Below are 25,443 nucleotides of genomic sequence, written 5' to 3'. Positions count from 1 at the left end.
GTCGCATCTGCCGAAAATGCATAATAAAGCAGGAAAAAACATATATAAGTCGCTCCGGAGTATAAGTCGCACCTGCCGAATATGCATAATAAAGAAAGAAAAAAACATATATAAGTCGCACTGGAGTATAAGAGGCATTTTTTGGGGAAATTTATTTGATAAAATCCAACACCAAGAACAGACATTTGAAAGGCAATTTAAACTAAATAAAGAATAGTGAAGAAAAGGCTGAATAAGTGTAGGTTATATGAGGCATAAATAAGCAACTGCTATGTTAACCTAACATATTATGGTAAGAGTCATTCCAATAACTATAACATATAGAACATGCTACACCTTTACCAAACTATCTCTCACTCCTAATCCATAAATCCCATGAAATCTTATATTTCTAGTTTCTTACGTCAATGAGATAAATAATATTATTTGATATTTTATGGTAATGTGTTAATAATTTCACACTGTTGAGTATAAGTCACACCTCCAGCCAAACTATGAAAAAAAAACTGCGACTTATAGTCCGAAAAATACGGTATTTAGTTACTTATTTTTTCTTTCTTATTTTTGAGGCTTATTTCAGTACTGTTGCAGCACTGGAGAATAACACAATCTGTTGATCAACTTGACATGCATTTGCATCACTGGACTCTGCTAAGCAATGTGGTCTACGTACAACACACAAACACAAAGATAGGTTTCAAAGGGCCAATTTATACCCGCCCCGAACTATTTGACCAAACTATGTGAAATAGCTGCAGAAATCTAGAATGAAAGAGCAACAGTACATAAGAGAATTGACAGAGCAACTTCTGATTGGATACTCACTTGCAAGTGACAAGTGAGTATCCAATCACAGTCACGTTGACGTCAGGCTACTAGCTAGCCCGTTAGCAGATCATTTTAATTTGAATTAATCCGCTATGTATGCATTTAATGCATACATGCATTAATTATTTAAATGCATAAATGCTTTCAAAGAATGCATTTAATTTATTAGTTTGAATCTGCAATGGTGGCGTTTCAAACCTATTTGAACACCCCCAAGTAAATCTTGTCTACAAAATGTATGTTGCCTTACTCCTTGGGTATCTGCAGGCCGGCTTCTCCAGCCGCCGCTCGTTAATCAGCGTGAGCACAGCCGCGGGGTCCGTCCTGTGAACTTTTTTGTTGTCCCTGCAAGATTTATCTGGAGTTTTCTGTTCTGACACCACGTGTAGCTCAAGCTGTGTTCCCACTTCAACCTGTTACTTGTTTCCTGCAAGTGCAGCTGCAGCCTGGATGTATTAGCAGAACTGATTATTTGTTCAAGTTCAAATGTTGTTTCTATGCATAAACATAGAATAATGGTGATAAACCCCATCTGGGGCCGAGTTAATTCTTAAATGACCTAAATGCATCCTCTCTGATGTGACAGTTTCAGCAGTGTCAATATTTATTGGTGAAGTCTATAATCAGGAATTTTTCCTTTTTGTTAATAGTATCCCACACAGTCCCTCATCGTCTGTCTGCAAAGGTTTTTTCATCTGGATTGGATCATCTGATAATTATATATATTTTTGATTACATTTTTTGTCATTAAATGACACGATAGTACGTTGTGTGGACTTTGTCAGATTCAAACACTGATGACATCTACTAAACAGACAGGAAGCAAGGAACCATGCAGAGACATAGTTCAATTTAGCTCATGAGGAGAATGCATGGCGCTGCACACTCAGTCACAGTCTTGCCCTATGCCTTAAGGCAGTGGTTCTCAACTTTTTGTCAGTGATGTACCCCCTGTGAACATTTCTTTAATTCAAGTACCCCCTAATCAGAGCAAAGCATTTTCGGTGATAAAGAAGTAAAATACAGCACAATGTCATCAGTTTCTGATTTATGAAATTGGATAACAGTGCAAAATATTGCTCATTTTGTAGTGGTATTTCTTGAACTATTTGGAAAAAAAGATATAAAAATAACTGAGTAGTTGGGAAAGGGCATGTTCACCACTGTGTTAAGTCACCTTTTCTTTTAACAACACTCAATTGCACGTATTTCTTATTTCTTATGTATTTCTCATTACTAATTTCCTGTCTCCATGTTTAGTTTTTTACAATGTTACCCTTTGTACTGTTTATATTGTGCAAATAAATAAATCAATGAAACATTACCTCCTTTTTAGATATTAAAGCTAGCAGTTTTCCATTGACTCATGTCACAGCCAGGTAACACAGGTGTAAACCAGACCTGGGCAAATTAAGGCCCGGGGACCACATGTGGCTCGTTGAACTTTTCAATCTGGCCCGTTGGACATTCCCAAATAATTTATTTAGATCTTTAAGATGTAAAGTGTAGCTGCCAGTATGATGTGCACTCATGTTTTATAATGACTGTAAGTCTTCAACTATACTAAGTCTTTCAATGTTTGGAATCTGCGCTTATGGATGGTATACTAGTTACTATGGTCATCTAATTAGTTACTATGGTCATCTAATTAGTTACTATGGTCATCTAATTAGTTACTATGGTCATCTAATTAGTTACTATGGTCATCTAATTAGTTACTATGGTCATCTAATTAGTTACTATGGTCACCTAATGAGTTACTATGGTCATCTAATTAGTTACTATGGTCATCTAATTAGTTACTATGGTCATCTAATTAGTTACAATGGTCATCTAATTAGTTACTATGGTAATCTAATTAGTTACTATGCTCATCTAATTAGTTACTATGCTCATCTAATTAGTTAATATGGTCATCTAATTAGTTACTATGGTCATCTAATTAGTTACTATGCTCATCTAATTAGTTACTATGGTCATCTAATTAGTTACTATGGTCACCTAATGAGTTACTATGGTCACCTAATGAGTTACTATGGTCACCTAATGAGTTACTATGGTCATCTAATTAGTTACTATGGTCATCTAATTAGTTACTATGGTCATCTAATTAGTTACTATGCTCATCTAATTAGTTACTATGCTCATCTAATTAGTTACTATGGTCATCTAATTAGTTACTATGCTCATCTCATTAGTTACTATGGTCATCTAATTAGTTACTATGCTCATCTAATTAGTTACTATGGTCATCTAATTAGTTACTATGGTCATCTAATTAGTTACTATGGTCACCTAATGAGTTACTATGGTCACCTAATGAGTTACTATGGTCATCTAATTAGTTACTATGGTCATCTAATTAGTTACTATGGTCATCTAATTAGTTACTATGATCATCTAATTAGTTACTATGGTCACCTAATGAGTTACTATGGTCATCTAATGAGTTACTATGGTCATCTAATTAGTTACTATGGTCATCTAATTAGTTACTATGGTCATCTAATTAGTTACTATGCTCATCTAATTAGTTACTATGGTAACCTAATTAGTTACTATGCTCATGTAATGAGTTACTATGGTAATGTAAGTCACAGCAGCTCAGACGAGGCACCAAGTAGTGTGGGCGGGGAGCGTTTCCACAAATGCGGAAGGAGATTTTCACAATAAAGTTCCAAAACTCAGTGATGTATCAGATATATCAGATTGTAGGTGTGTTTATTTTGTACCCTTCGCGTTCATATTTCACTGTTTGTTGCATTTCTGTTGCGTTTCACTTGATTGTAAAATGTGTCAATAAAAAGGGGTGTGACATTCATATTGTGTCAATATTCAGTGTTTTATTCTTCACAGAAAAATATTAAATTCCATCATGTTTTTTAAGGCGGTCTGTCAACATTTTCAATATTAAATCAGACATTATTGTGAGGTTTTGTATTAGTGTTCATAAATATAGACATACCGGCCCCCAGACACATTTTATTTTTTTAAATGTGCCCCCCAAGTCAAAATAATCGCCCGAGCCTGAAGTAAACCTTGGTGCAGATCTGCTCTACAGTGTCTTAAATGATCTTCTTTAATGGTAGTTTGCTTCAGCATCATTTTACATTGTGTGGTTTTCATCTCCCCAGACCTGAAGAACAAATGGCACCTGGTGATCGACCGTCTCACCGTGCTCTTCCTTAAGTTCCTGGAGTATTTTCACAAGCTGCAGCTGTTCATCTGGTGGCTCCTGGAGATCCACATCATCAAGATCGTGTCTTGCTACATTGTCCTGGTTGCCATCCGTGAGGTAACTACACAGCCGGCCACTTTTGTCCCATGCCGTGACATTTTTTGGGGGGGACGTCTTCCTCATATCTATGGTCTCCTGAGCAGGTGTCTTTGCTGAACTATGTTTTCCTGGCATCGTGGGCCTTCGCCCTGCCCTACAGTCAGTATCGACCCCTGGCCTCCAGTGTTTGCTCCGTCTGGACGTGTGTCATCATCGTGTGTAAAATGTTGTACCAGCTCACGTCTATCAAGCCCTTGTCCTACTCCAAGAATTGCACCATGGTAAGTAGAGATGTCCGATAAATGCTTTAAAATGTCATATCTGAAATCATCGGTATCGGTTTCAAAATTATCGGTATCGCTTTCAAAAAGTAAAATTTACGACTTTTTAAAACGCCGCGGTATGGAGTGGTACACGGACGTAGGGAGAAGTGCAGAGCGGCAATAAACCTTATCAATCAATCAATGTTTACTTATATAGCCCTAAATCACTAGTGTCTCAAAGGGCTGCACAAACCACCACGACATCCTCGGTAGGCCCACATAAGGGCAAGGAAAACTCACACCCAGTGGGACATCGGTGACAATAATGACTATGAGAACCTTAGAGAGGAGGAAAGCAATGGATGTCGAGCGGGTCTAACATGATACTGTGAAAGTTCAATCCACAATGGATCCAACACAGTCGCGAGAGTCCAGTCCAAAGCGGATCCAACATAGCAGCGAGAGTCCCGTTCACAGCGGAGCCAGCAGGAAACCATCCCAAGCGGAGGCGGATCAGCAGCGCAGAGATGTCCCCAGCCGATACACAGGCAAGCAGTACATGGCCACCGGATCGGACCGGACCCCCTCCACAGGGGAGAGTGGGACATACAAGAAAAAGAAAAGAAACAGCAGATCAACTGGTCTAAAAAGGGAGTCTATCCTTAAAGGCACTTCCTTTGCGTGCCAGCCCAGTCACGTAATATCTATCGATTTGACACACACAAGTGAACGCCTCGGGATCCCCCGGGAAGAGCTGGACGAAGTGGCTGGGGAGAGGGAAGTCTGGGTTTCCCTGCTTAGGCTGCTGCCCCCGCGTCCCAACCTCGGATAAGTGGAAGAAGATTGATGGATGGATGGATGTATACATAAAATAAATTATTGAATTTCAGTGTATTCTAGCTATACTCCTCCTGCCTTAACCCCGGACCACCCCCCCAGATCCCCACCCCAATCTCCCAAATTCGGAGGTCTCAATGTTGGCAAGAATTCTTATAACACGAAAAATATGGTATTTGTTCAATATTTATCATGCACCCCTAAAATCTGTCCTCAATATGGGAAAATGTGTTAAGCATTGGAAAGGTGAAGGAAAAATGTAATATGTCACAATGTTTTCCTTTTGGAATTTTGGATGATTTTGTCTTTGTTGAAGTTGCATTTAGTGAAACCAAAACTTTGTGTATTGGCTGTTTGTATTCATGCAGTGACAGGGAATCAAACCTGTATTCATTTGTGGTTGCAGCCGGCAGCTTACTCGGCTGAGCAAGAGAAGGAGATGCAGGACTCCGTGCTCTACAAGGGGCCGGTGGATCCTGCCAACTGGGTGGGCCTGCAGAAGAACAAAGAACTGCTGGACTACATCCGGGTGAGCCGCCAAAGACAAGGACAAAGACTTGGTTGGAGACAATCATAACGTATCCCGCCGGTTATTTTTTTTGTGTGCAGCACAACCTCCTCATTCTGGCACTCTGTGCGTTTGAGGTGACCGTCTACCGCCATCAGCAGTACTTCCGACTGAGAAACAAGCTGTCGCCTCCCGCCGCCAGGATCATCTTCCACGATATCACCCGGCAACATCTGGACATCGGCATCATCTGCTTCATCAAATACTTCATCAACTACTTCTTCTACAAGTTTGGACTTGAGGTAGAGACATTAAGGCAGGCTTGGGCAATTATTTTGACACGGGGGCCACATTTAGAGAAAATAATCAGTCTGGGAGCAGGTTTATCTAATTCTTAGGAACAATAATACAAAACCTCACAATAATGTCTGATTGAAAGCTAAAAACGTTATGACAGACCACCTTAAAAAACAGAATGGAATTTTACTTTTTTTTTACTGAATGAGGCACTGAGAATGTACATGAAAATAAATCATGTGGGTGTGACAGTCTCGCTGTCGTGCAGGTTCTCAGGACCACCAAGGAAGGACATTGTGGCGCGGGTTAGAATTTCTTTCATTTTTCAATAAGAAAAAGTCTGTTAGGGTTGCTTTTCAGCCTTGCCGTGTCCTGCTTCCTCTGCCACTCCCTTTTTCAGTCGCGTGCGTCTTCGTCTTCCTGTGGCTCTCTCTTGCTCTCGTTCAGCATCCGTTTCCTCCTGGCTCTTTCTCTCTCCATCTCTTCCCCGGGCGTTTACGGCCGCTGCCCTTTTATATGGTGCGAGAGGAGATTTAAATTGTGACCAGCTGGGCGACCCACGCACCTGATAATATTTGCAAGGTTGATTCCGACGCTCCCCGCCTCGCTGCTGGCTCGCAGTCCACGCCTCCTCGCTGCCATCTCAGGCCTGGCTGCGTCGTGCCCTGCCTGGCTGTTGGACTTTAGGCCACGCTTCCCCGCCGCCATCTTGGGCTGGGCTACGGTGTGCCCTACCTCGCTGTCGGGCTGCCGGCTCCGCCTCTCCACAGTGGGTTTTACAAAATTAACTATAAACAATAAAACACTGATTATTGACAACGTGTGAACGTCACATCCCCTCTCAATCGATATATTTTACCATCAAGCGAAATGCACTGAAACAAACATAAACATTCCAAAAAAAAAACACCAATCTGATATATCTTGGATATCACGAAGCTTTAAAAATTTGCTGTGAAAATCTCCACACTGCTTGGTGCCTCGTCTGAGCTGCTGTGACTTAGATGACCATAGTAACTCATTAGTAGACCATAGTTACTACAAACCCTGTTTCCATATGAGTTGGGAAATTGTGTCCTGAGCCCATGTGGTGATATCCTTTAGAGATTGATGTCGGTTTTTGATACAGTGCCGTCTGAGGGATGGAAGGTCACGGTCATTCAATGTTGGTTTCTGGCCATGCCGCTTACGTGGAGTGATTTCTCCAGATTCTCTGAACCTTTTGATGATATTATGGAGCGTAGATGTTGAAATCCCTCAATTTCTTGCAATTGCACTTTGAGAAAGGTTGTTCTTAAACTGTTTGACTATTTGCTCACACAGTTGTGGACAAAGGGGTGTACCTCGCCCCATCCTTTCTTGTGAAAGACTGAGCATTTTTTGGGAAGCTGTTTTTATAGCCAATCATGGCACCCACCTGTTCCCAATTAGCCTGCACACCTGTGGGATGTTCCAAATAAGTGTTTGACGAGCATTCTTCAACTTTATCGGTATTTATTGCCACCTTTCCCAACTTCTTTGTCACGTGTTGCTGGCATCAAATTCTAAAGTTATTGATTATTTGCAAAAAGAAAAAAAGTTTATGAGTTTGAACATCAAATATGTTGTCTTTGTAGCATATTCAACTGAATATGGCTTGAAAAGGATTTGCAAATCATTGTATTCTGTTTATATTTACATCTAACACAATTTCCCAACTCATATGGAAACAGGGATGGCCATAGTAACTAATTAGATGACCATAGTAACTAATTAGTTGACCATAGTAAGTAATTAGATGACCATAGTAACTAATTAGATGACCTTAGTAACTAATTAGTTGACCATAGTAAGTAATTAGATGACCTTAGTAACTAATTAGGTTACCATAGTAACTAATTAGATGACCATAGTAACTAATTAGATGACCTTAGTAACTAATTAGGTTACCATAGTAACTAATTAGGTTACCATAGTAACTAATTAGATGACCATAGTAACTAGTATATCATGCAAAATCGCAGATTCCAAACATTGTAAGACTTAGTATAGTTGAAGACTATATAAAACATGAGTACACATCATAACGGCAGCTACACTTTCCATCTTAAAGATCTAAAAAAATTATTTGGAAATGTTTAATGGACCTTAATCTGCCCAGGTCTGCATTAAGGAGTCCTCTTATGTCCAAAAGAGTAATCTACTTCCATTTACAGACGTGCCTGCTGTTGGTGGTCAACGTGATCGGTCAGCGGATGGACTTCTACGCCATGCTGCACGCCTTCGCCCTGATAACGGTCATGTACCGACGCAGGAGGAAAGCCATCGCCGAGATCTGGCCCAAGTACTGCTGCTTCCTGGCCTGCATGATAACCTTCCAGTACTTTGTCTGCATCGGGATCCCCCCCGCCGCCTGTAAAGGTGCGCTAATGTTCTTTAAGTCCATTACTCCACTCCAGCACTGCTTCAGCACAACATGACATGAATAAGCACTCAAAGGGAAAAACCTAGAACAAAACAAAAGCTTCAAGTTTTTTTTCGTTGATTTATTTTCTCTCTAAATGCCAGATTGGTGTTAAGATACCAAAAATTAACCTACTGTAATGCTTGATAAAAATACATCACAGCTTATCACATAATGACATCTTGAACTCATACAAATGCTGTCAGCTGTAAAGTTCTGATATTTTGTACAGCACTTTGTTTGCCATTTGCCTGTGCATGAAATGAGGCATGATGATGCAATGTAAATGATAAATGGGTTGTACTTGTATAGCGCTTTTCTACCTTCAAGGTACTCAAAGCGCTTTGACACTACTTCCACATTTACCCATTCACACACTGATGGAGGGAGCTGCCATGCAAGGCACTAACCAGCACCCATCAGGAGCAAGGGTGAAGTGTCTTGCTCAGGACACAACGGACGTGACGAGGTTGGTTCTAGGTGGGATTTGACCCTCGGGTTGCGCACGGCCACTCTCCCACTGCGCCACGCCGTGTACAACATTGCATCATCATGCCTCATTTGTAGCTATATTTCAGCTCATTTAGTTTTGTTTGCGTCCTCTTAGTTCAATTTATATCTCATGACACACTATCTTCATGTAATAAGGCTTTTAAATTTGTTTTGCGGCTCCAGACAGATTTGTTTTTGTATTTTTAGTCCAATATGGCTCTCTCAACATTTTGGCTTGCCGACCCCTGCCCTAGGGGAAACTGGGTAACACGTGGCACACTGACAAAGCTTAACCTATTGTACTATAACAATCTACAAGTTAATATAGGTTGCTTCTCTTTCTTCCCCTCCATTTTTCTGCATTCTTTTGTAGCTCTAGTTATCATCACGTGCATATATTGTTGCATTTCAACAACTGTATTGTTGATAATAGAGGTACATTATTGGTATTATTCATTATCAATAGCGCTATTTCTATTTGTATTTCTGTAGAGTAATAATGATCATTTTCATTTCTGTATTATTCATTTGGCTAACTGCTTCTTTGCTATCACTTTTACTATCATGTTTGTACATATTGTATTTGCTGATGTTGCTCTATTGTTGTTGTTTTTGTCTCTCTGTCTAATCCCCCTCTTGTGCCCACAATTTTCCCCTCTGTCTTCGTTTTCTTTTTCTCTTTCTATCCCGTCCTGCTCCGGCCCGGCTGCACCAAAGAATAATATAAATACATTTTAAGGCCTACTGAAATGAGATGTTCTTATTTAAACGGGGATAGCAGCTCCATTCTATGTGTCATACTTCATTTCCCCATATTGCCATATTTTTGCTGAAAGGATTTAGTAGAGAACATCCACGATAAAGTTTTTTGGTGCTGATAAAAAAGCCTTGCCTGTACCGGAAGTAGCAGACGATGTGCACGTGACGTCACGGGTTGTGGAGCTCCTCACATCTGAACATTGTTTACAATCATGGCCACCAGCAGCGAGAGCGATTCAGACTGAGAAAGCGACAATTTCCCCATTGATTTGAGCGGGGATGAAAGTTTTGTGGATGAGGAAAGTGAGAGTGAAGGACTAAAAAAAAAAAAGACAGTTGGAGCGATTCAGATGTTATTAGACAAATGTACTAGGATAATTCAGGAAAATCCCTTATCTGCCTATTGTGTTATTAGTGTTTTAGTGAGATCACATAGTCGTACCTGTACAACCTCAAAGTTGGCCCCGCACCTTTCTTCAGCACCACTCGACGGGTGGTGGCGATGCCCATCTCTGCCCTTTGCAAGGGACCCTCTTCGAAACACGATCTTTCGAAATGATCGCTGCATAATACACTGTACTTTGTGTGTGTGGTCCAATCCAACCGTGTTCGCTTGACCGCTCTGTTCCATAGTAAAGCTTCACAGTCATCTTTTAGGAATGTAAACAAGGAAACACCGGCTGTGTTTGTGTTGCTAAAGGCGGCCGCAATACACCGCTTCCCACCTACAGCTTTCTTCTTTGACGTCTCCATTATTCATTGAACACATTGCAAAAGATTCAGCAACACAGAGGTCCAGAATACTGTGGAATTATGCGATGAAAACATACGACTTATAGCTGGGAACGGTGCTGGAACAAGATGTCCTCTACAATGTGTGACGTTACACACACACGCGTCATCATACCGCAATGTTTTCAGCAGGATACTTCCGCGCAAAATTTAAAATTGCAATTTAGTAAACTAAAGCGGCCGTATTGGCATGTGTTGCAATGTTAATATTTCATCATTGATATATAAACTATCAGACTGCGTGGTCGCTAGTAGTGGCTTTCAGTAGGCCTTTAATGAAGTGAAAAACAAATAAGGCAACAAGAGAAGTATCCCACACTTCTCTTTTGTAAAATAAATCCAAACAACAAATATGGGCATCAACATCAACTAAATGATTTGCCTGAGAAGCTGGACAGGACAAAAAAAACAACAAATAAATGTGCCTGTCACTACTTTACATTTATACTTACAGCATGTATAAAAACCTGAATTGAGGTGTTTGGATGTTTTTAAAGGCTTTATAGGCAGAAAAGAGCGGCTCCCTTATTAAGTTCCGTTGTAGGCAAACTTTTGATCGCATTTATTTGACATTTAGAAAACACAACAATATAAATACAAGAAGAAGAATGGACTTGACCTCACAAATGTACAAAGTATTGCCGCAGAGACACTCCAAAATCTTGAAGTGAAGTGAATTATATTTATATAGCGCTTTTCTCTCGTGATTCAAAGCGCTTTACATAGTGAAACCCAATATCTAAGTTACATGTAAACCAGTGTGGGTGGCACTGGGGGCTTATGGGTAAAGTGTCTTGCCCAAGGACACAACGGCAGTGACTAGGATGGCGAAAGTGGGGATTGAACCTGCAACCCTGAAGTTGCTGGCAGGGCCGCTCTACCAACCGAGCCACACCGCCCCATAAGAGGCAAGAGAGGGTGTTATAGCTGCAGAAGTGTGGGAACAACTACATATTTTCTTTACTTTGCATTGTCTTGCTGAAATAAGCAGGGGCGTCCATGATAACATTGCTTGGATGGCAACATATGTTGCTCCAAAACCTTTACTGATCACTTCCTGTATAATATGTCCATCCATTTTCAACCGCTTATTCCCTTTGGAGTCGCGGGGGTCGCTGGTGTCTATCTCAGCTACAATCGGGCGGAAGGCGGCGTACACCCTGGACAAGTCGCCACCTCATCGCAGCCATATAATATATATTGCAGTCAAATAAAGCTAAAAGTACCAATTGTTGTCACACAAACACTAGGTGTGGTGAAATTTCCCTTTGTTCATCCCCTTGTTCCACCCCATGGGAGGTGAGGGGAGCAGTAAGCAGCAGCGCTGGCCGCGCCCGTTAATTATTTTTAAGGTGCGGTAGTAAGAACAAATTTGGGACAAAAATAAATGACACAAGAAATAATAAAGATAAAAATAAGTATTGAAATAAATCGACTACTATCCAATTAAAATAATGAGCAATCCTGTACAGTATAAAAAACAAGACAAGAGTACCAGAGTGATAACAATCAGTGTCACGTGTATTGCACTCGAAGGGAAATATTGCCCAGTAGGATATTGTATAGGGGTGAATTATTATTATTATACAAACCCCGTTTCCATATGAGTTGGGAAATTGTGTTAGATGTAAATATAAACAGAATACAATGATTTGCAAATCCTTTTCAAGCCATATTCAGTTGAATATGCTACAAAGACAACATATTTGATGTTCAAACTCATAAACATTTTTTTTGTGTGCAAATAATCATTAACTTTAGAATTTGATGCCAGCAACACGTGACAAAGAAGTTGGGAAAGGTGGCAATAAATACTGATAAAGTTGAGGAATGCTCATCAAACACTTATTTGGAACATCCCACATGTGTGCAGGCTAATTGGGAACAGGTGGGTGCCATGATTGGATTTAAAAGCAGCTTTTACGAAATGCTAAGTAATTCACAAACAAGGATGGGGTGAGGGTCACCACTTTGTAAGCAAATTGTCAAACAGTTTTAGAACAACATTTCTCAAGGAATTTAGGGATTTTACCATCTACGGTCCGTAAAATCATCAAAAGGTTCAGAGAATCTGGAGAAATCTTTGCAGATAAGCGATGATATCACGGACTTTTGATCCCTCAGGCGGTACTGCAACAAAAACCGACATCAGTGTGTAAAGGATATCACCACATGGGCTCAGGAACACTTCATAAAACCACTGTCAGTAACTACAGTTGGTCGCTACATGTGTAAATGCAAGTTAAAGCTCTACTATGCAAAGCGAAATCCATTACACATTTATATTTACATATTTACATTATACGTTTATATTTACATCTAAAACAATTTCCCAACTCATATGGAAACAGGGTTTGTAAGTTAGAGTTCCAGATTTTGACAGCTCAGGGAAAGAAGTTGTCTCTGAGCCTGTCTGTGCTGGCTGTGATGCACCTGTAGCACCTGCCCCATGGTAGCAGGTGGAAGCCCGGGTGTGTGCTCTCCTTGGTGATGTTTTGTTGCTCTGTTGAGGCAACGGGAGTCGTGTAAATCCTCCAGGGACGGGATCCATCCTCATGTCTCGTAATGATTGTGAACAAATAGGCGAAAATTCCAAAATAAAAGTGTAGTTTCCTGTCAAGGGCTTGGATATCATGACTTTATTTGCTTCTCTCAATGTGAGTCTTGTTCTGATCAGAGATATTCATAATAATGTGTGCATGCTTTCATTTCAGACTATCCATGGAGATTCCCAGACTCCAAGACAGACTCCAATGTGGTCAAGTGGCTCTATGTCCCCGACTTCCTCTCCAAGCCCAACCCGTCCTTCCTTATCTGTATGTTTCTTTGCCTCCTCCTTCCAAATTTGTGGAGCTCGTGTTGATAAATAATTAAATTTTTTAGGCTTTTATGGTGTTTTTTTAATTGATTTCCATATCCCTTTAAAGGCCTACTGAAATGAGATGTTCTTATTTAAACAGGGATAGCAGGTCCATTCTATGTGTCATACTTCATCATTTGGCCATATTGCCATATTTTAGCTGAAAGGATTTAGTAGAGAACATCCACGATAAAGTTTGCCACTTTTGGTCGCTAATAAAAAAGCCTTGCCTGTACCGGAAGTAACAGACGACGTGCGTGTGACGTCACGGGTTGTGGAGCTCCTCACATCTGAACATTGTTTATAATCATGGCCACCAGCAGCGAGAGCGATTCGGGCCGAGAAAGCGACAATTTCCCCATTAATTTGAGCGAGGATGAAAGATTCGTGGATGAGGAAAGTGAGAGTGAAGGACTACAAAAAAAAAAAAAAAAATACTATACAGTGGGAGCGATTCAGATGTTATAAGACAAATTTACTACAATAATTCTGGAAAATTCCTTATCTGCTTATTATGTTACTAGTGTTTTAGTGAGATTATATGGTCATACCTGTACAACCTGAAGGTCGGCCCCGCACCTTTCTTCAGCACCAGTCGACAGGTGGTGGGGATGCCCATCTCTGCCTTTTGCAAGGGACCCTCTTCGAAACACGATCTTTCGAAATGATCGCTGCATAATACACTGTACTTTGTGTGTGTGGTCCAATCCAGCCGTGTTCGCTTGACCGCTCTGTTTCATTGTAAAGCTTCACCGTCATCATTTGGGAATGTAAACAATGAAACACCGGCTGTGTTTGTGTTGCTAAAGGCGGCCGCAATACACCGCTTCCCACCTACAGCTTTCTTCTTTGATGTCTCCATTATTCATTGAACAAATTACAAAAGATTCAGCAACACAGAAGTCAAGAATACTGTGTAATTATGCGATTAAAAATGAGGATTTGTAGCTGTGAACGGTGCTGGAACAAAATGTCCTCTGCAATGCGTGACATCACGCGTACGCGTCATCATACCGCGACGTTTTAGCAGGATACTTCTGCATGAAATTTAAAATTGCAATTTAGTAAACTAAAGCGGCCGTATTGTCATGTGTTGCAATGTTAATATTTCATCATTGATATATAAACTATCAGACTGCGTGGTCGCTAGTAGTGGCTTTCAGTAGGCCTTTAAATCCCTTTCAATTCAATTTGAGATTTTTGTCAGTTGGGTGTACCGTACTTTACAATGGAAACAGTAGTAAAGAGTAAATAAAAGTTAATGTTGTGTTTTTTGTTCTCTCCTCCGTCTCCAGACGACTTTATGCTGCTGCTGTGTGCCTCGATGCAGAGGCAGGTGTTTGATGACGAAAACAAGGCGGCCGTCCGCATCATGGCCGGAGACAACGTGGAGATCTGCAGGGACCTGGACGCCTCCTCCTTCAGTGTTCACAACCCCGTCCCGGACTTCATCCACTGCAGGTTAGGGCTGGGCGATAGGGCTTTTTTAAATATCTCCATATTTTTGAGCAGAGTCACGATACACGATATATATCTCCATATTTTTGAGCAGCGTCACGATACACCATATATATCTCCATATTTTGCCTTAGCCTTGAATGAACACTTGATGCATATAATGACAGCAGTATGATGATTCTATGTGTCTACATTCAAACATTCTTCTTCATACTGCATTAATATATGCTACTTTTAAACTTTCATGCAGAGAGGGAAATCACAACTAAAAGTGTATTTATTAAACAGTTATTAAGCAGTGGCACAAACATTCATGTCATTTCCAAAACAGAAAGTGCAAGATTGTCAGAGACATATTAAAACAAGCTATGAGTGCACTTTTGTGCATGTCACTAAGATGACATAACTAAACAACACTAAATTAAAGTGCACTTTTTGTACAGAACACCACTACAATAGTTTAAAACAAATAAAGTGCACTTTTGTGCATGATGTCACACAAGATATTTCAATAAGTGTCAAATAAAAATGAGCTGCATAATAAGAAATCAAATAGTGTATGTCCTTCACTATGTGGTAGGTTCCTGCGGATGTTAGCGGTATAGTTCGGTTGGTAGAGCGGCCGTGCCAGCAACTTGAGGGTTGCAGGTTCGATTCCTGCTTCCGCCATCCTAGTCACTGCCGTTGGGTCCTTGGGCAAGACACTTTACCCACCTGCTCCCAGTGCCACCCACACTGCTTTAAATGTAACTTAGATATTGGGTGTCACTATGTAAAGCGCTTTGAGTCACTAGAGAAAAGCGCTATATAAATATAATTCACTTCACACTTATCTCCTTCTGTTGTTGACTATATTTTTCATATGATGTTGATGTGGAAATGGTTGCTTCAGCATTTTGTGGGTGTGGCACCGAACGGAGATGTTGACATGCAGTTTCAAGCATTCTCTAGCGGGTGACTTTTCAAATGATGCTACAAATTAGCAGTAGGTGTCTCAAGGCGAGGACTTTGGTGTGGTTTGTTTTCCCGGGGTGCAAAGCGACTTGATCAGACACGATGTGGAGGTAATGACATCTTTAATCTTAACTCAAAAATGTTACAAAAACAAAGGGTATAAACAAAAGGCGCTCTCAGTGGAGGTACAAAACTTGGCTCTGAAAACAAAAACTCGCACAATGGCGGAACTATGGACAACAAAAAACAAAAACACTTACTGTGACGTGATGGCAAGAAGTGATCAATCGGGTATGAAGGGTGTGTAGAGGGTGATGTCACCAGGCTCACTGCCTGGCAACTACAGGTTTAAATCGTGCTGTGATTGACAGGTGCGTGAGTCCAAACAAATGAGCTAGGTGACAAAACAAATAAGAGTGCCAAATGAGTCCAAAAGCAAACAGAATGTGACCACAAAACATGACAAGGTGCTACTTTTTGTAGCAATGTTTTTGCCACATACTTGTTAGACATCGTCCCGCTTGAAGCCAAACCACCGCCAGACGATGGACCCCCTGCTGTTTTTCTTGCCAATTAATTCTTCCTTTATTTGTGACCAGATTGGCACCTTCTTTCTCTCGTATTACCACTCGCACCACTCCGCTAGCATCACAGCTAACGTTACCATGCTGCTCTTTGCTCAGCGAGGGCGTATGACGCCAGAGTATGTGACGTATGGAAGAAAGTGCGCTTGTTTTAAGTCTCTGAGAGAAGGAGAGACAAGGAAGAGTGAAATTTTTTTTTTTTTTATAAAAATGTTTTATTTTATTTTTCAATTTTATTTTATTTTTATTTTTTTTAATTTTAATCAACATAAAAAACACAAGATACACTTACAATTAGTGCACCAACCCAAAAAACCTCCCTTTTTCATGACAAAAAAATTAAAATAAAAAAGAAGCTTAGTGAAGGCTATGCAGAACAAAACTAAAACTGAATTGGCTACAAAGTAAACAAAAACAGAATGCTGGACGACAGCAAAGACGTACTGTGGAGCAAAGACAATGTACATCTGAACATGACATGACAATCAACAATGTCCCCACAAAGAAGGATAAAAACAACTAAAATATTCTTGATCGCTAAAACAAAATAGATGCGGGGAATATTGCTGAAAGGAAGACATGAAACCGCGACAGGAAAATACCAATTAAAGAGAAAAAGCCACCAAAATAGGAGCACAAGACAAGAACTAAAAGACTAGACACAGGAAAACAGCAAAATAAGTCAGGGTGTGATGTGACAGGTGGTGACAGTACACCTACTTTGAGACAAGAGCTATAGTCATGCATGCTTGGTTATGCTTTAAAGTCATATCCAACAATTGCGACAACAACTTTTTGCTGTCAACTGAGTTTCATTTTTAAATAATTTCTTCTGGTGGCGTGCCTCCGCATTTTTTCAACGCAAAAATTGTGCATTGGCTCAAAAAAGGTTGAAAAACTCTGGCGTAGGGCATCGTTTACATCGGAAGCAAACTGCATATGATGCTTGCAATACTTTAGAAAATGAGTTCCCTCCAGGGTGCTCGTAAAAATTGCAACCAGACCCTTTATTTGTTATGTAAGCATAAATCATGTTATACAGTACAAGTAATGGATGTGTACGGTAAATCTTAGTTGTGTACCACCCTTGTTAATAAGTTTCTTTTGACCTCCGCCTGGAGATTTTGTATTATTGTTTGTCAGTTATCTAGTTGGTTAGTTGGTTGGCAACATAGCTCAAAAAGATATGGGCACATTTTTGTGAAACCTTTAGAAATGTCCAAAATGGGGTAAGTGAAAAGTGCTTACTGTATTTTTTGGATTATAAATCGCTCCGTAGTATAAATCGCACTGGCCGAAAATGCATAATAAAGAAGGAAAAAAACATATATAAGTCGCACTGGAGTATAAGTCGCATTTTTGGGGGGGAATTTATGTGATAAAATCCAACAGCAAGAATAGACATTTGAAAGGCAATTTAAACTAAATAAAGAATAGTGAAGAACAGGCTGAATAAGTGTAGGTTGTATGAGGCATAAATAAGCAACTGCTATGTTAAGCTAACATATTATGGTAAGAGTCATTCAAATAACTATAACATATAGAACATGCTATACCTTTACCAAACTATCTCTCACTCCTAATCCATAAATCCCATGAAATCTTCTTCCTGGATGTGGCTTCTAAACAACTCTGCCAACTCCAAAGGTATGTGCCGCTTCCTCTTGTCCTTTTGTGCTGCATATTTCACTACGTCCAGCTTGTAATCTGCAGTACATGATCTCCTTTTCAACGCCATTTTTGTTCACTTTTTATAAGTTACCGCCAACGTTGAAATTATCCATTTTAATAGCTACGGCAGTAGCATATAGCAGTTAGCATTCCATGACCCACAATGCACTTCTGCCGTGACCCTCCCCCGCCAAATTCTTATTGGTTGACGTGTGTGTGACGATTGCTGACATTTTCTTCGTCTTTTCCGCGAATGAGATAAATAATATTATTTGATATTTTACGGTAATGTGTTAATAATTTCACACACAAGTCTCTCCGGAGTATATGTCGCACCCCCGGCCAAACTATGAAAAAAACTGCTACTTATGGTTCAAAAAATACATTCTTTGTTGAGCACAGGGCCACCCCGACGTGTCTTATTTGCACAGAGAAAGTTGCGGTGCACAAGGATTACAATTTGATACGTCGTTACACAACCCGACATGCTGAGGAGTATGCAAAAAATGTTTTAAGAAATCTTTGGTGGATGGTGAGGTCGACAGGCGGATCGGTGCGGCGTCTTCAGTAATGCGGACACTGTATCGATCCGTTGTGGTGAAGAAGGAGCTGAGCCGGAAGGCAAAGCTCTCAATTTACCGGTCGATCTACGTTCCCATCCTCACCTATGGTCATGAGCTTTGGGTCATGACCGAAAGGATAAGATCACGGGTACAAGCGGCCCAAATGAGTTTGGGTCTCTCCCTTAGAGATAGGGTGAGAAGCTCTGCCATCCGGGAGGAACTCAAAGTAAAGCCGCTGCTCCTCCACATGGAGAGGAGCCAGATGAGGTGGTTCGGGCATCTGGTCAGGATGCCACCCGAACGCCTCCCTAGGGAGGTGTTTAGGGCACGTCCAACCGGTAGGAGGCCACGGGGAAGACCCAGGACACGTTGGGAAGACTATGTCTCCCGGCTGGCCTGGGAACGCCTCGGGATCCCCCGGCAAGAGCTGGACCAAGTGGCTGGGGAGAGGGAAGTCTGGGCTTCCCTGCTTAGGCTGCTGCCCCCGCCACCCGACCTCGGATAAGCGGAAGAAGATGGATGGATGGATAGGGGACGTATTTAGGATGGGAAGGTAGAGCCTGGCAGAGGTCTGTGCTGTCTGAATGCTTTGCAGTTTTAATTTCTGTTGTCATCATTGACATGCCATCCATCCATTTTCTACCGCTTGTCCCTTTTGGGGTCGCGGGGGGTGCTGGAGTCTATCTCAGCTGCATTCGGGCGGAAGGCGGTGTTCACCCTGGACAAGTCGCCACCTCATCGCAGGGCCAACACAGATAGACAACATTCACACACTAGGGACCATTTAGTGTTGCCAATCAACCTATCCCCAGGTGCATGTCTTTGGAGGTGGGAGGGGCCTATCCCCAGGTGCATGTCTTTGGAGGTGGGAGGGGCCTATCCCCAGGTGCATGTCTTTGGAGGTGGGAGGGGCCTATCCCCAGGTGCATGTCTTTGGAGCTGGGAGGGGCCTATCCCCAGGTGCATGTCTTTGGAGGTGGGAGTGGCTTATCCCCAGGTGCATGTCTTTGGAGGTGGGAGGGGCCTATCCCCAGGTGCATGTCTTTGGAGGTGGGAGGGGCCTATCCCCAGGTGCATGTCTTTGGAGGTGGGAGGGGCCTATCCCCAGGTGCATGTCTTTGGAGGTGGGAGGGGCCTATCCCCAGGTGCATGTCTTTGGAGGTGGGAGGGGCCTATCCCCAGGTGTATGTCTTTGAAGGTGGGAGGGGCCTATCTCCAGGTGCATGTCTTTGGAGGTGGGAGGAAGCCGGAGTACCCGGAGGGAACCCACGCATTCACGGGGAGAACATGCAAACTCCACACAGAAAGATCCCGAGCCCGGGATTGAACCCAGGACTACTCAGGACCTTCGTATTGTGAGGCACATGCACTAACCCCTCTGCCACCGTGCTGCCCATCAACATAATCTATGCTTATTATCATCACTTACACACAAAAAAGAAGCAACTGGGACGTGAGGGACAAGCCACCTGGTCTTGTTTTTTCCTCACGACCAACCCGGTGTTGAAGTATACGTCACTCGACTCCTTGACATGCAGGCCAGATGGAGTTACAAAAAGGTTGAGATTGCATACCGACCGGTCAGTCTGCTCCTATTGATCCCCTCAGCGCTTCACATTCCAGTGTTTTGATGCACAAAGTGGACGTGTCTTTTTATTTACGCACTCTGTGTCCATCAACAAGGCCGCACACCAAAACCTCTCTGCACTTATTCCATCCTTTTGCACGTACCCCCCCACCCCCGCCCGCCAGGATCCAATAACGGACACGCGGAGTGGAGGAGGGGGGCAGGGGGGCAGAAATCCATAATCCGCAAAAACACTCTGTCGGTCACTGCACTACTTAGGCACTTTTGCCCCGTGCTGTAACTCGATAAATAGCTTTCAAGTATGGAAAAGGTATTTTCTCGCTAACCCATCAAGGCAGCAATTGATCATCTCAACGGTGTTGTTGGTGCCAGGAGTCATCAAATGAATGCTGCTTCCTATCACTTGGCCGCATCCATCATATAGTGCAGACCTGGGCAGATTAAGGCCCGGGGGCCACATGCGGCCCCGTTAAGCGTTTCGATCTGGCCCGTAAGACATTTCCAAATAATTTTTTTACAAACCCCGTTTCCATATGAGTTGGGAAATTGTGTTAGATGTAAATATAAACAGAATACAATGATTTGCAAATCCTTTTCAAGCCATATTCAGTTGAATATGCTACAAAGACAACATATTTGATGTTCAAACTCATAAACTTTATTTTTTTTTGCAAATAATAATTAACTTAGAATTTCATGGCTGCAACACGTGCCAAAGTAGTTGGGAAAGGGCATGTTCACCACTGTGTTACATCACCTTTTCTTTTAACAACACTCAATAAACTTTTGGGAACTGAGGAAACTAATTGTTGAAGCTTTGAAAGTGGAATTCTTTACCATTCTTGTTTTATGTAGAGCTTCAGTCCTTCAACAGTCCGGGGTCTCCGCTGTCCTATTTTACGCTTCATAATGCGCCACACATTTTCCATGGGAGACATGTCTGCACTCTTTTTTCACTAAGCCACGCTGTTGTAACACGTGCTGAATGTGGCTTGGCATTGTCTTGCTGAAATAAGCAGGGGTGTCCATGAAAAAGACGACGCTTAGATGGTAGCACATGTTGTTCCAAAACCTGTATGTACCTTTCAGCATTAATGGTGCCTTCACAGATGTGTAAGTTACCCATGCCCTGGGCACTAAAGCACCCCCATACCATCACACATGCTGGCTTTTGAACTTTGCATGGATAACAGTCTGGATGGTTCGCTTCCCCTATGGTCTGGATGACACGATGTCGAATATTTCCAAAAACAATTCAATATGTGGACTCGTCACACCACATAACACTTTTCCACTTTGCATCAGTCCATCTTAGATGATCTCAGGCCCAGAAAAGTTGGCTGTATTTCTGGATGTTGTTGATAAAGCTTTCGCTTTGCATAGTAGAGCTTTAACTTGCACTTACAGATGTAGCGACAAACTGTATTGAGTGACAGTGGTTTTCTGAAGTGTTCCTGAGCCCATGTGGTGATATCCTTTAGAAACTGATGTTGGTTTTTGATACAGTGCCGTCTGACGGATGGAAGGTCACGGTCATTCAATGTTGGTTTCCGGCCATGCCGCTTACGTGGAGTGATTTCTCCAGATTGTCTGAACCTTTTGATGATATTATGGAGCTTAGATGTTGAAATCCCTAAATTTCTTGCAATGTCACTTTGAGAAAGGTTGTTCTTAAACTGTTTGACTATTTGCTCACGCAGTTGTGGACAAAGGGGTGTACCTCGCCCCATCCTTTCTTGTGAAAGACTGAGAAGCTGTTTTTATAGCCAATCATGGCACCCACCTGTTCCCAATTAGCCTGCACACCTGTGGGATGTTCCAAATAAGTGTTTGATGAGCATTCCTCAACTTTATCAGTATTTATTGCCACCTTTCCCAACTTCTTTGTCACGTGTTGCTGGCATCAAATTCTAAAGTTAATGATTATTTGCAAAAAAAAAAAATGTTTCAGTTTGAACATCAAATATGTTGTCTTTGTAGCATATTCAACTGAATATGGCTTGAAAAGGATTTGCAAATCATTGTATTCTGTTTAAATTTACATTTAACACAATTTCCCAACTCATATGGAAACGGGGTTTGTACTACTGTTTCGAAAAATCAAATATACCAGCCCTCAGGCACATTTTTTTCTCTAAATGTGGCTCCCGAGTCAAAATAATTGCCCAGGCCTGATATAGTGTACAATAGTAGAGCGCAGCATCCACACACACACACACACACACACACACACACACACTCAGCTGGGTTATAAGGACGCCAACAAGCGCGACTAAAAGCTTCTATTTCAAGACGCGGGTTTATTTTCTTTGCATGGAAGCTGTAATGTGAGCGAAGGATGAAGTGCAGGTTTCAAGTCAGTCCTTTTTTTGTCCTCCCCAGGTCCTACCTGGACATGTTGAAAGTCATCATGTTCAGCTACCTGTTCTGGTTCGTGCTGACCATCATCTTCATCACGGGCACCACGCGCATCAGTGTTTTCTGCATGGGCTACTTGGTGGCCTGTTTCTACTTCCTGCTCTTTGGCGGCGAACTCTTGCTCAAGCCGATCAAGAAGATCCTCCACTACTGGGACTTCCTGATCGCCTACAACATATTTGTCATCACCATGAAGAACATTTTGTCCGTGAGTAAGCAGTCACAAGTACTTTGTGGGTAGAGATGTCCGATACTGGCTTTTTTGCCGAAATTCCGATATTGTCCAACTCTTAATTACCGATTCCGATATCAACCGATATATACAGTGGTGGAATGAACACATTATTATGCCTCATTTTGTTGTGATGCCCCGCTGGATGCATTAAACAATGTAACAAGGTTTTCCAAAATAAATCAACTCAAGTTAAGGAAAAAAAAACAACAACTTGGCACTGCCATATTTATTATTGAAGTCACAAAGTGTGACATTTAGCTGGCATCGTGTGCGGGTTGAGTTCTCTCGTGGATGCAGTGAAAAGGAACACAGCGGGAAGGTAAGAATGATGATTTATTAAACTACAAAAACAGACTAGAGACAGAAAACACTTGCACAAAGGCACTAAAGACAAAACAAACAGAGCTAGCATGTGAGCTAGAAAGAACAAAAGACGCTAGCATGTGAGCTAGGGAAATAAATGAATATTGTGGAAGCAAACAAGTACAGTAAGGTATTTACCACAATGCAGGATAGCGACGTCACCTGTTGCATCAAAAGCAAATTTTACACTGCGAGAGCGAAGGAACAAAAAGGGCAGGCTTAAGTAATAATAGATCATCAAAAAGCAGGTGCGCGTGACAAACGGAAGGCAGGTGACACAAATGAGTAACTATGGAAACAAAACAGGAAGTGCCACCAGGAACTGAGGACGTCAAATACTCAACAGGATGATAACAAAACTAGAACATGACATGATCCAAGTAGTGGATCATGACACAAAGTGCATTATTTTTTTTTAACTTGCCTCAAAACAGCAGCTTGGAATTTGGGACATGCTCTCCCTCAGAGAGCATGAGAAGGTTGGGTTAGCGGGGGGGCGGGGGGGTGTATATTGTAGCATCCTGGGAGAGTTAGTGCTGCAAGGGGTTCTGGGTATTTGTTCTATGGTGTTTATGTTGTTACGTTGCGGATGTTCTCCCGAAATGTGTTTGTCATTCTTGTTTGGTGTGGGTTCACAGTGTGGTACATATTTGTAACAGTGTTCAATCAATCAATCAATGTTTATTTATATAGCCCCAAATCACAAATGTCTCAAAGGACTGCACAAATCATTACGACTACAACATCCTCGGAAGAACCCACAAAAGGGCAAGGAAAACTCACACCCAGTGGGCAGGGAGAATTCACATCCAGTGGGACGCCAGTGACAATGCTGTCTATGAGAAACCTTGGAGAGGACCTCAGATGTGGGCAACCCCCCGTCTAGGGGACCGAAAGCAATGGATGTCGAGCGGGTCTAACATGATACTGTGAAAGTTCAATCCATAGTGGATCCAACGCAGCCGCGAGAGTTCAGTTCAAGCGGATCCAAGACAGCAGCGAGAGTCCCGTCCACAGGAAACCATCCCAAGCGGAGGCGGATCAGCAGCGTAGAGATGTCCTCAACCAATACACAGGCGAGCGGTCCATCCTGGGTCCCGACGAGTGGTCCATCCTGGGTCTCGACTCTGGACAGCCAGTACTTCATCCATGGTCATCGGACAAGGGAGGGGGGGACATAGGAGAAAAAATAAAAGAAGCGGCAGATCAACTAGTCTAAAAAGGAGGTCTATTTAAAGGCTAGAGTATAAAGATGAGTTTTAAGGTGAGACTTAAATGCGTGTTAAAGTTGTTTATACGGCCACCCTCAGTGTGACCTGTATGGCTGTTGACCAAGTATGACTTGCATTCACTTGTGTGTGTGAAATAACGTAAATATTATGTGACTGGGCCGGCACATTTTACTGGCACCCTGTACTTAATCCTTATGCCCGTGTACACAGCGGCGTTTTAAAAAGTCATATTAAATGTTTTCAAACTGATACCGATAATTTTGAAACCGATTCCGATAATTTCCTATATTACATTTAATAGCATTTATTGGCTGATAATATCAGCAGTCCGATATTATCGGACTGCCGATGCACACACACAAGTGAATGCAAAGCATACTTGGTCAACAGACATACAGGTCACACTGAGGGTGGCTGTATAAACAACTTTATAACAGTGTTACAAATATGTGCCACGCTGTGAACCCGCATGTGGGGAGGCGTGGTATGCCGGGGCCGACTGCAAGATGGCAGCGAGGAGGCGTGGCCGGCGGACCAATGAACGTCAGGTGCGTGGATTGCCCTGCTGGGCACAATTGTGTAATCCCCTCTCAATGTGTAAAAGGGCAGCAGCGGATGAGAAAGAGAGAGCAGAAGAAGGAGGAAAACCCACGCATGCAGAACAAGAGTGCACGAGAGGCAAGGACAAACGCCGCGGTGCTGAAAAGCGAGCGGAAGAGTGAGCAGGTGGAGACTGCGCTGAAAAGCGACTTCATGCAAGAAATCGACGAAAGTTTATTGAAATAATAAAAGGAAGTCACAAACCTGCTGGACGTTATGTCCCTATTTGGTGGTCAGTGGAACCCGGACAATGCGAGTCCGTCAGGCTACACCAAACAAGAATGACAAACACATTTTGGGAGAACATCCGCACTGTAACACAACATAAACACAACAGAACAATTACCCAGAACCCCTTGCAGCACTAACTCTTCCAGGACGCTACAATATACACCCCCTCGCTACCCCCCACCTCAACCTC

At 42.1% G+C, this 25,443-nt stretch overlaps 1 protein-coding gene across 3 annotated transcripts in view; it reads left to right on the top strand.

The window, feature by feature from the left end:
- The window catches only part of LOC133567965 (piezo-type mechanosensitive ion channel component 2), a 230,989-nt gene that overhangs the window by 119,512 nt on the left and 86,034 nt on the right, over nucleotides 1–25,443 (top strand). For all 3 annotated transcript variants that reach the window (XM_061919617.1, XM_061919616.1, XM_061919618.1), the window contains exons 20-27: nucleotides 3,963–4,123; nucleotides 4,210–4,386; nucleotides 5,612–5,734; nucleotides 5,815–6,015; nucleotides 8,206–8,410; nucleotides 13,211–13,312; nucleotides 14,652–14,817; nucleotides 22,557–22,800. In XM_061919617.1, coding sequence (XP_061775601.1) covers nucleotides 3,963–4,123; nucleotides 4,210–4,386; nucleotides 5,612–5,734; nucleotides 5,815–6,015; nucleotides 8,206–8,410; nucleotides 13,211–13,312; nucleotides 14,652–14,817; nucleotides 22,557–22,800 — 1,379 coding nt within the window. The remainder of the gene's footprint in view (nucleotides 1–3,962; nucleotides 4,124–4,209; nucleotides 4,387–5,611; nucleotides 5,735–5,814; nucleotides 6,016–8,205; nucleotides 8,411–13,210; nucleotides 13,313–14,651; nucleotides 14,818–22,556; nucleotides 22,801–25,443) is intronic.

This window comes from Nerophis ophidion, linkage group LG14 (assembly GCF_033978795.1).
Source record: "Nerophis ophidion isolate RoL-2023_Sa linkage group LG14, RoL_Noph_v1.0, whole genome shotgun sequence".
Classification (NCBI taxonomy): Eukaryota; Metazoa; Chordata; class Actinopteri; order Syngnathiformes; family Syngnathidae; genus Nerophis; species Nerophis ophidion.
Note: the sequence above shows the minus strand (reverse complement) of the source record. Positions and strands in the feature narration are given on the sequence as shown.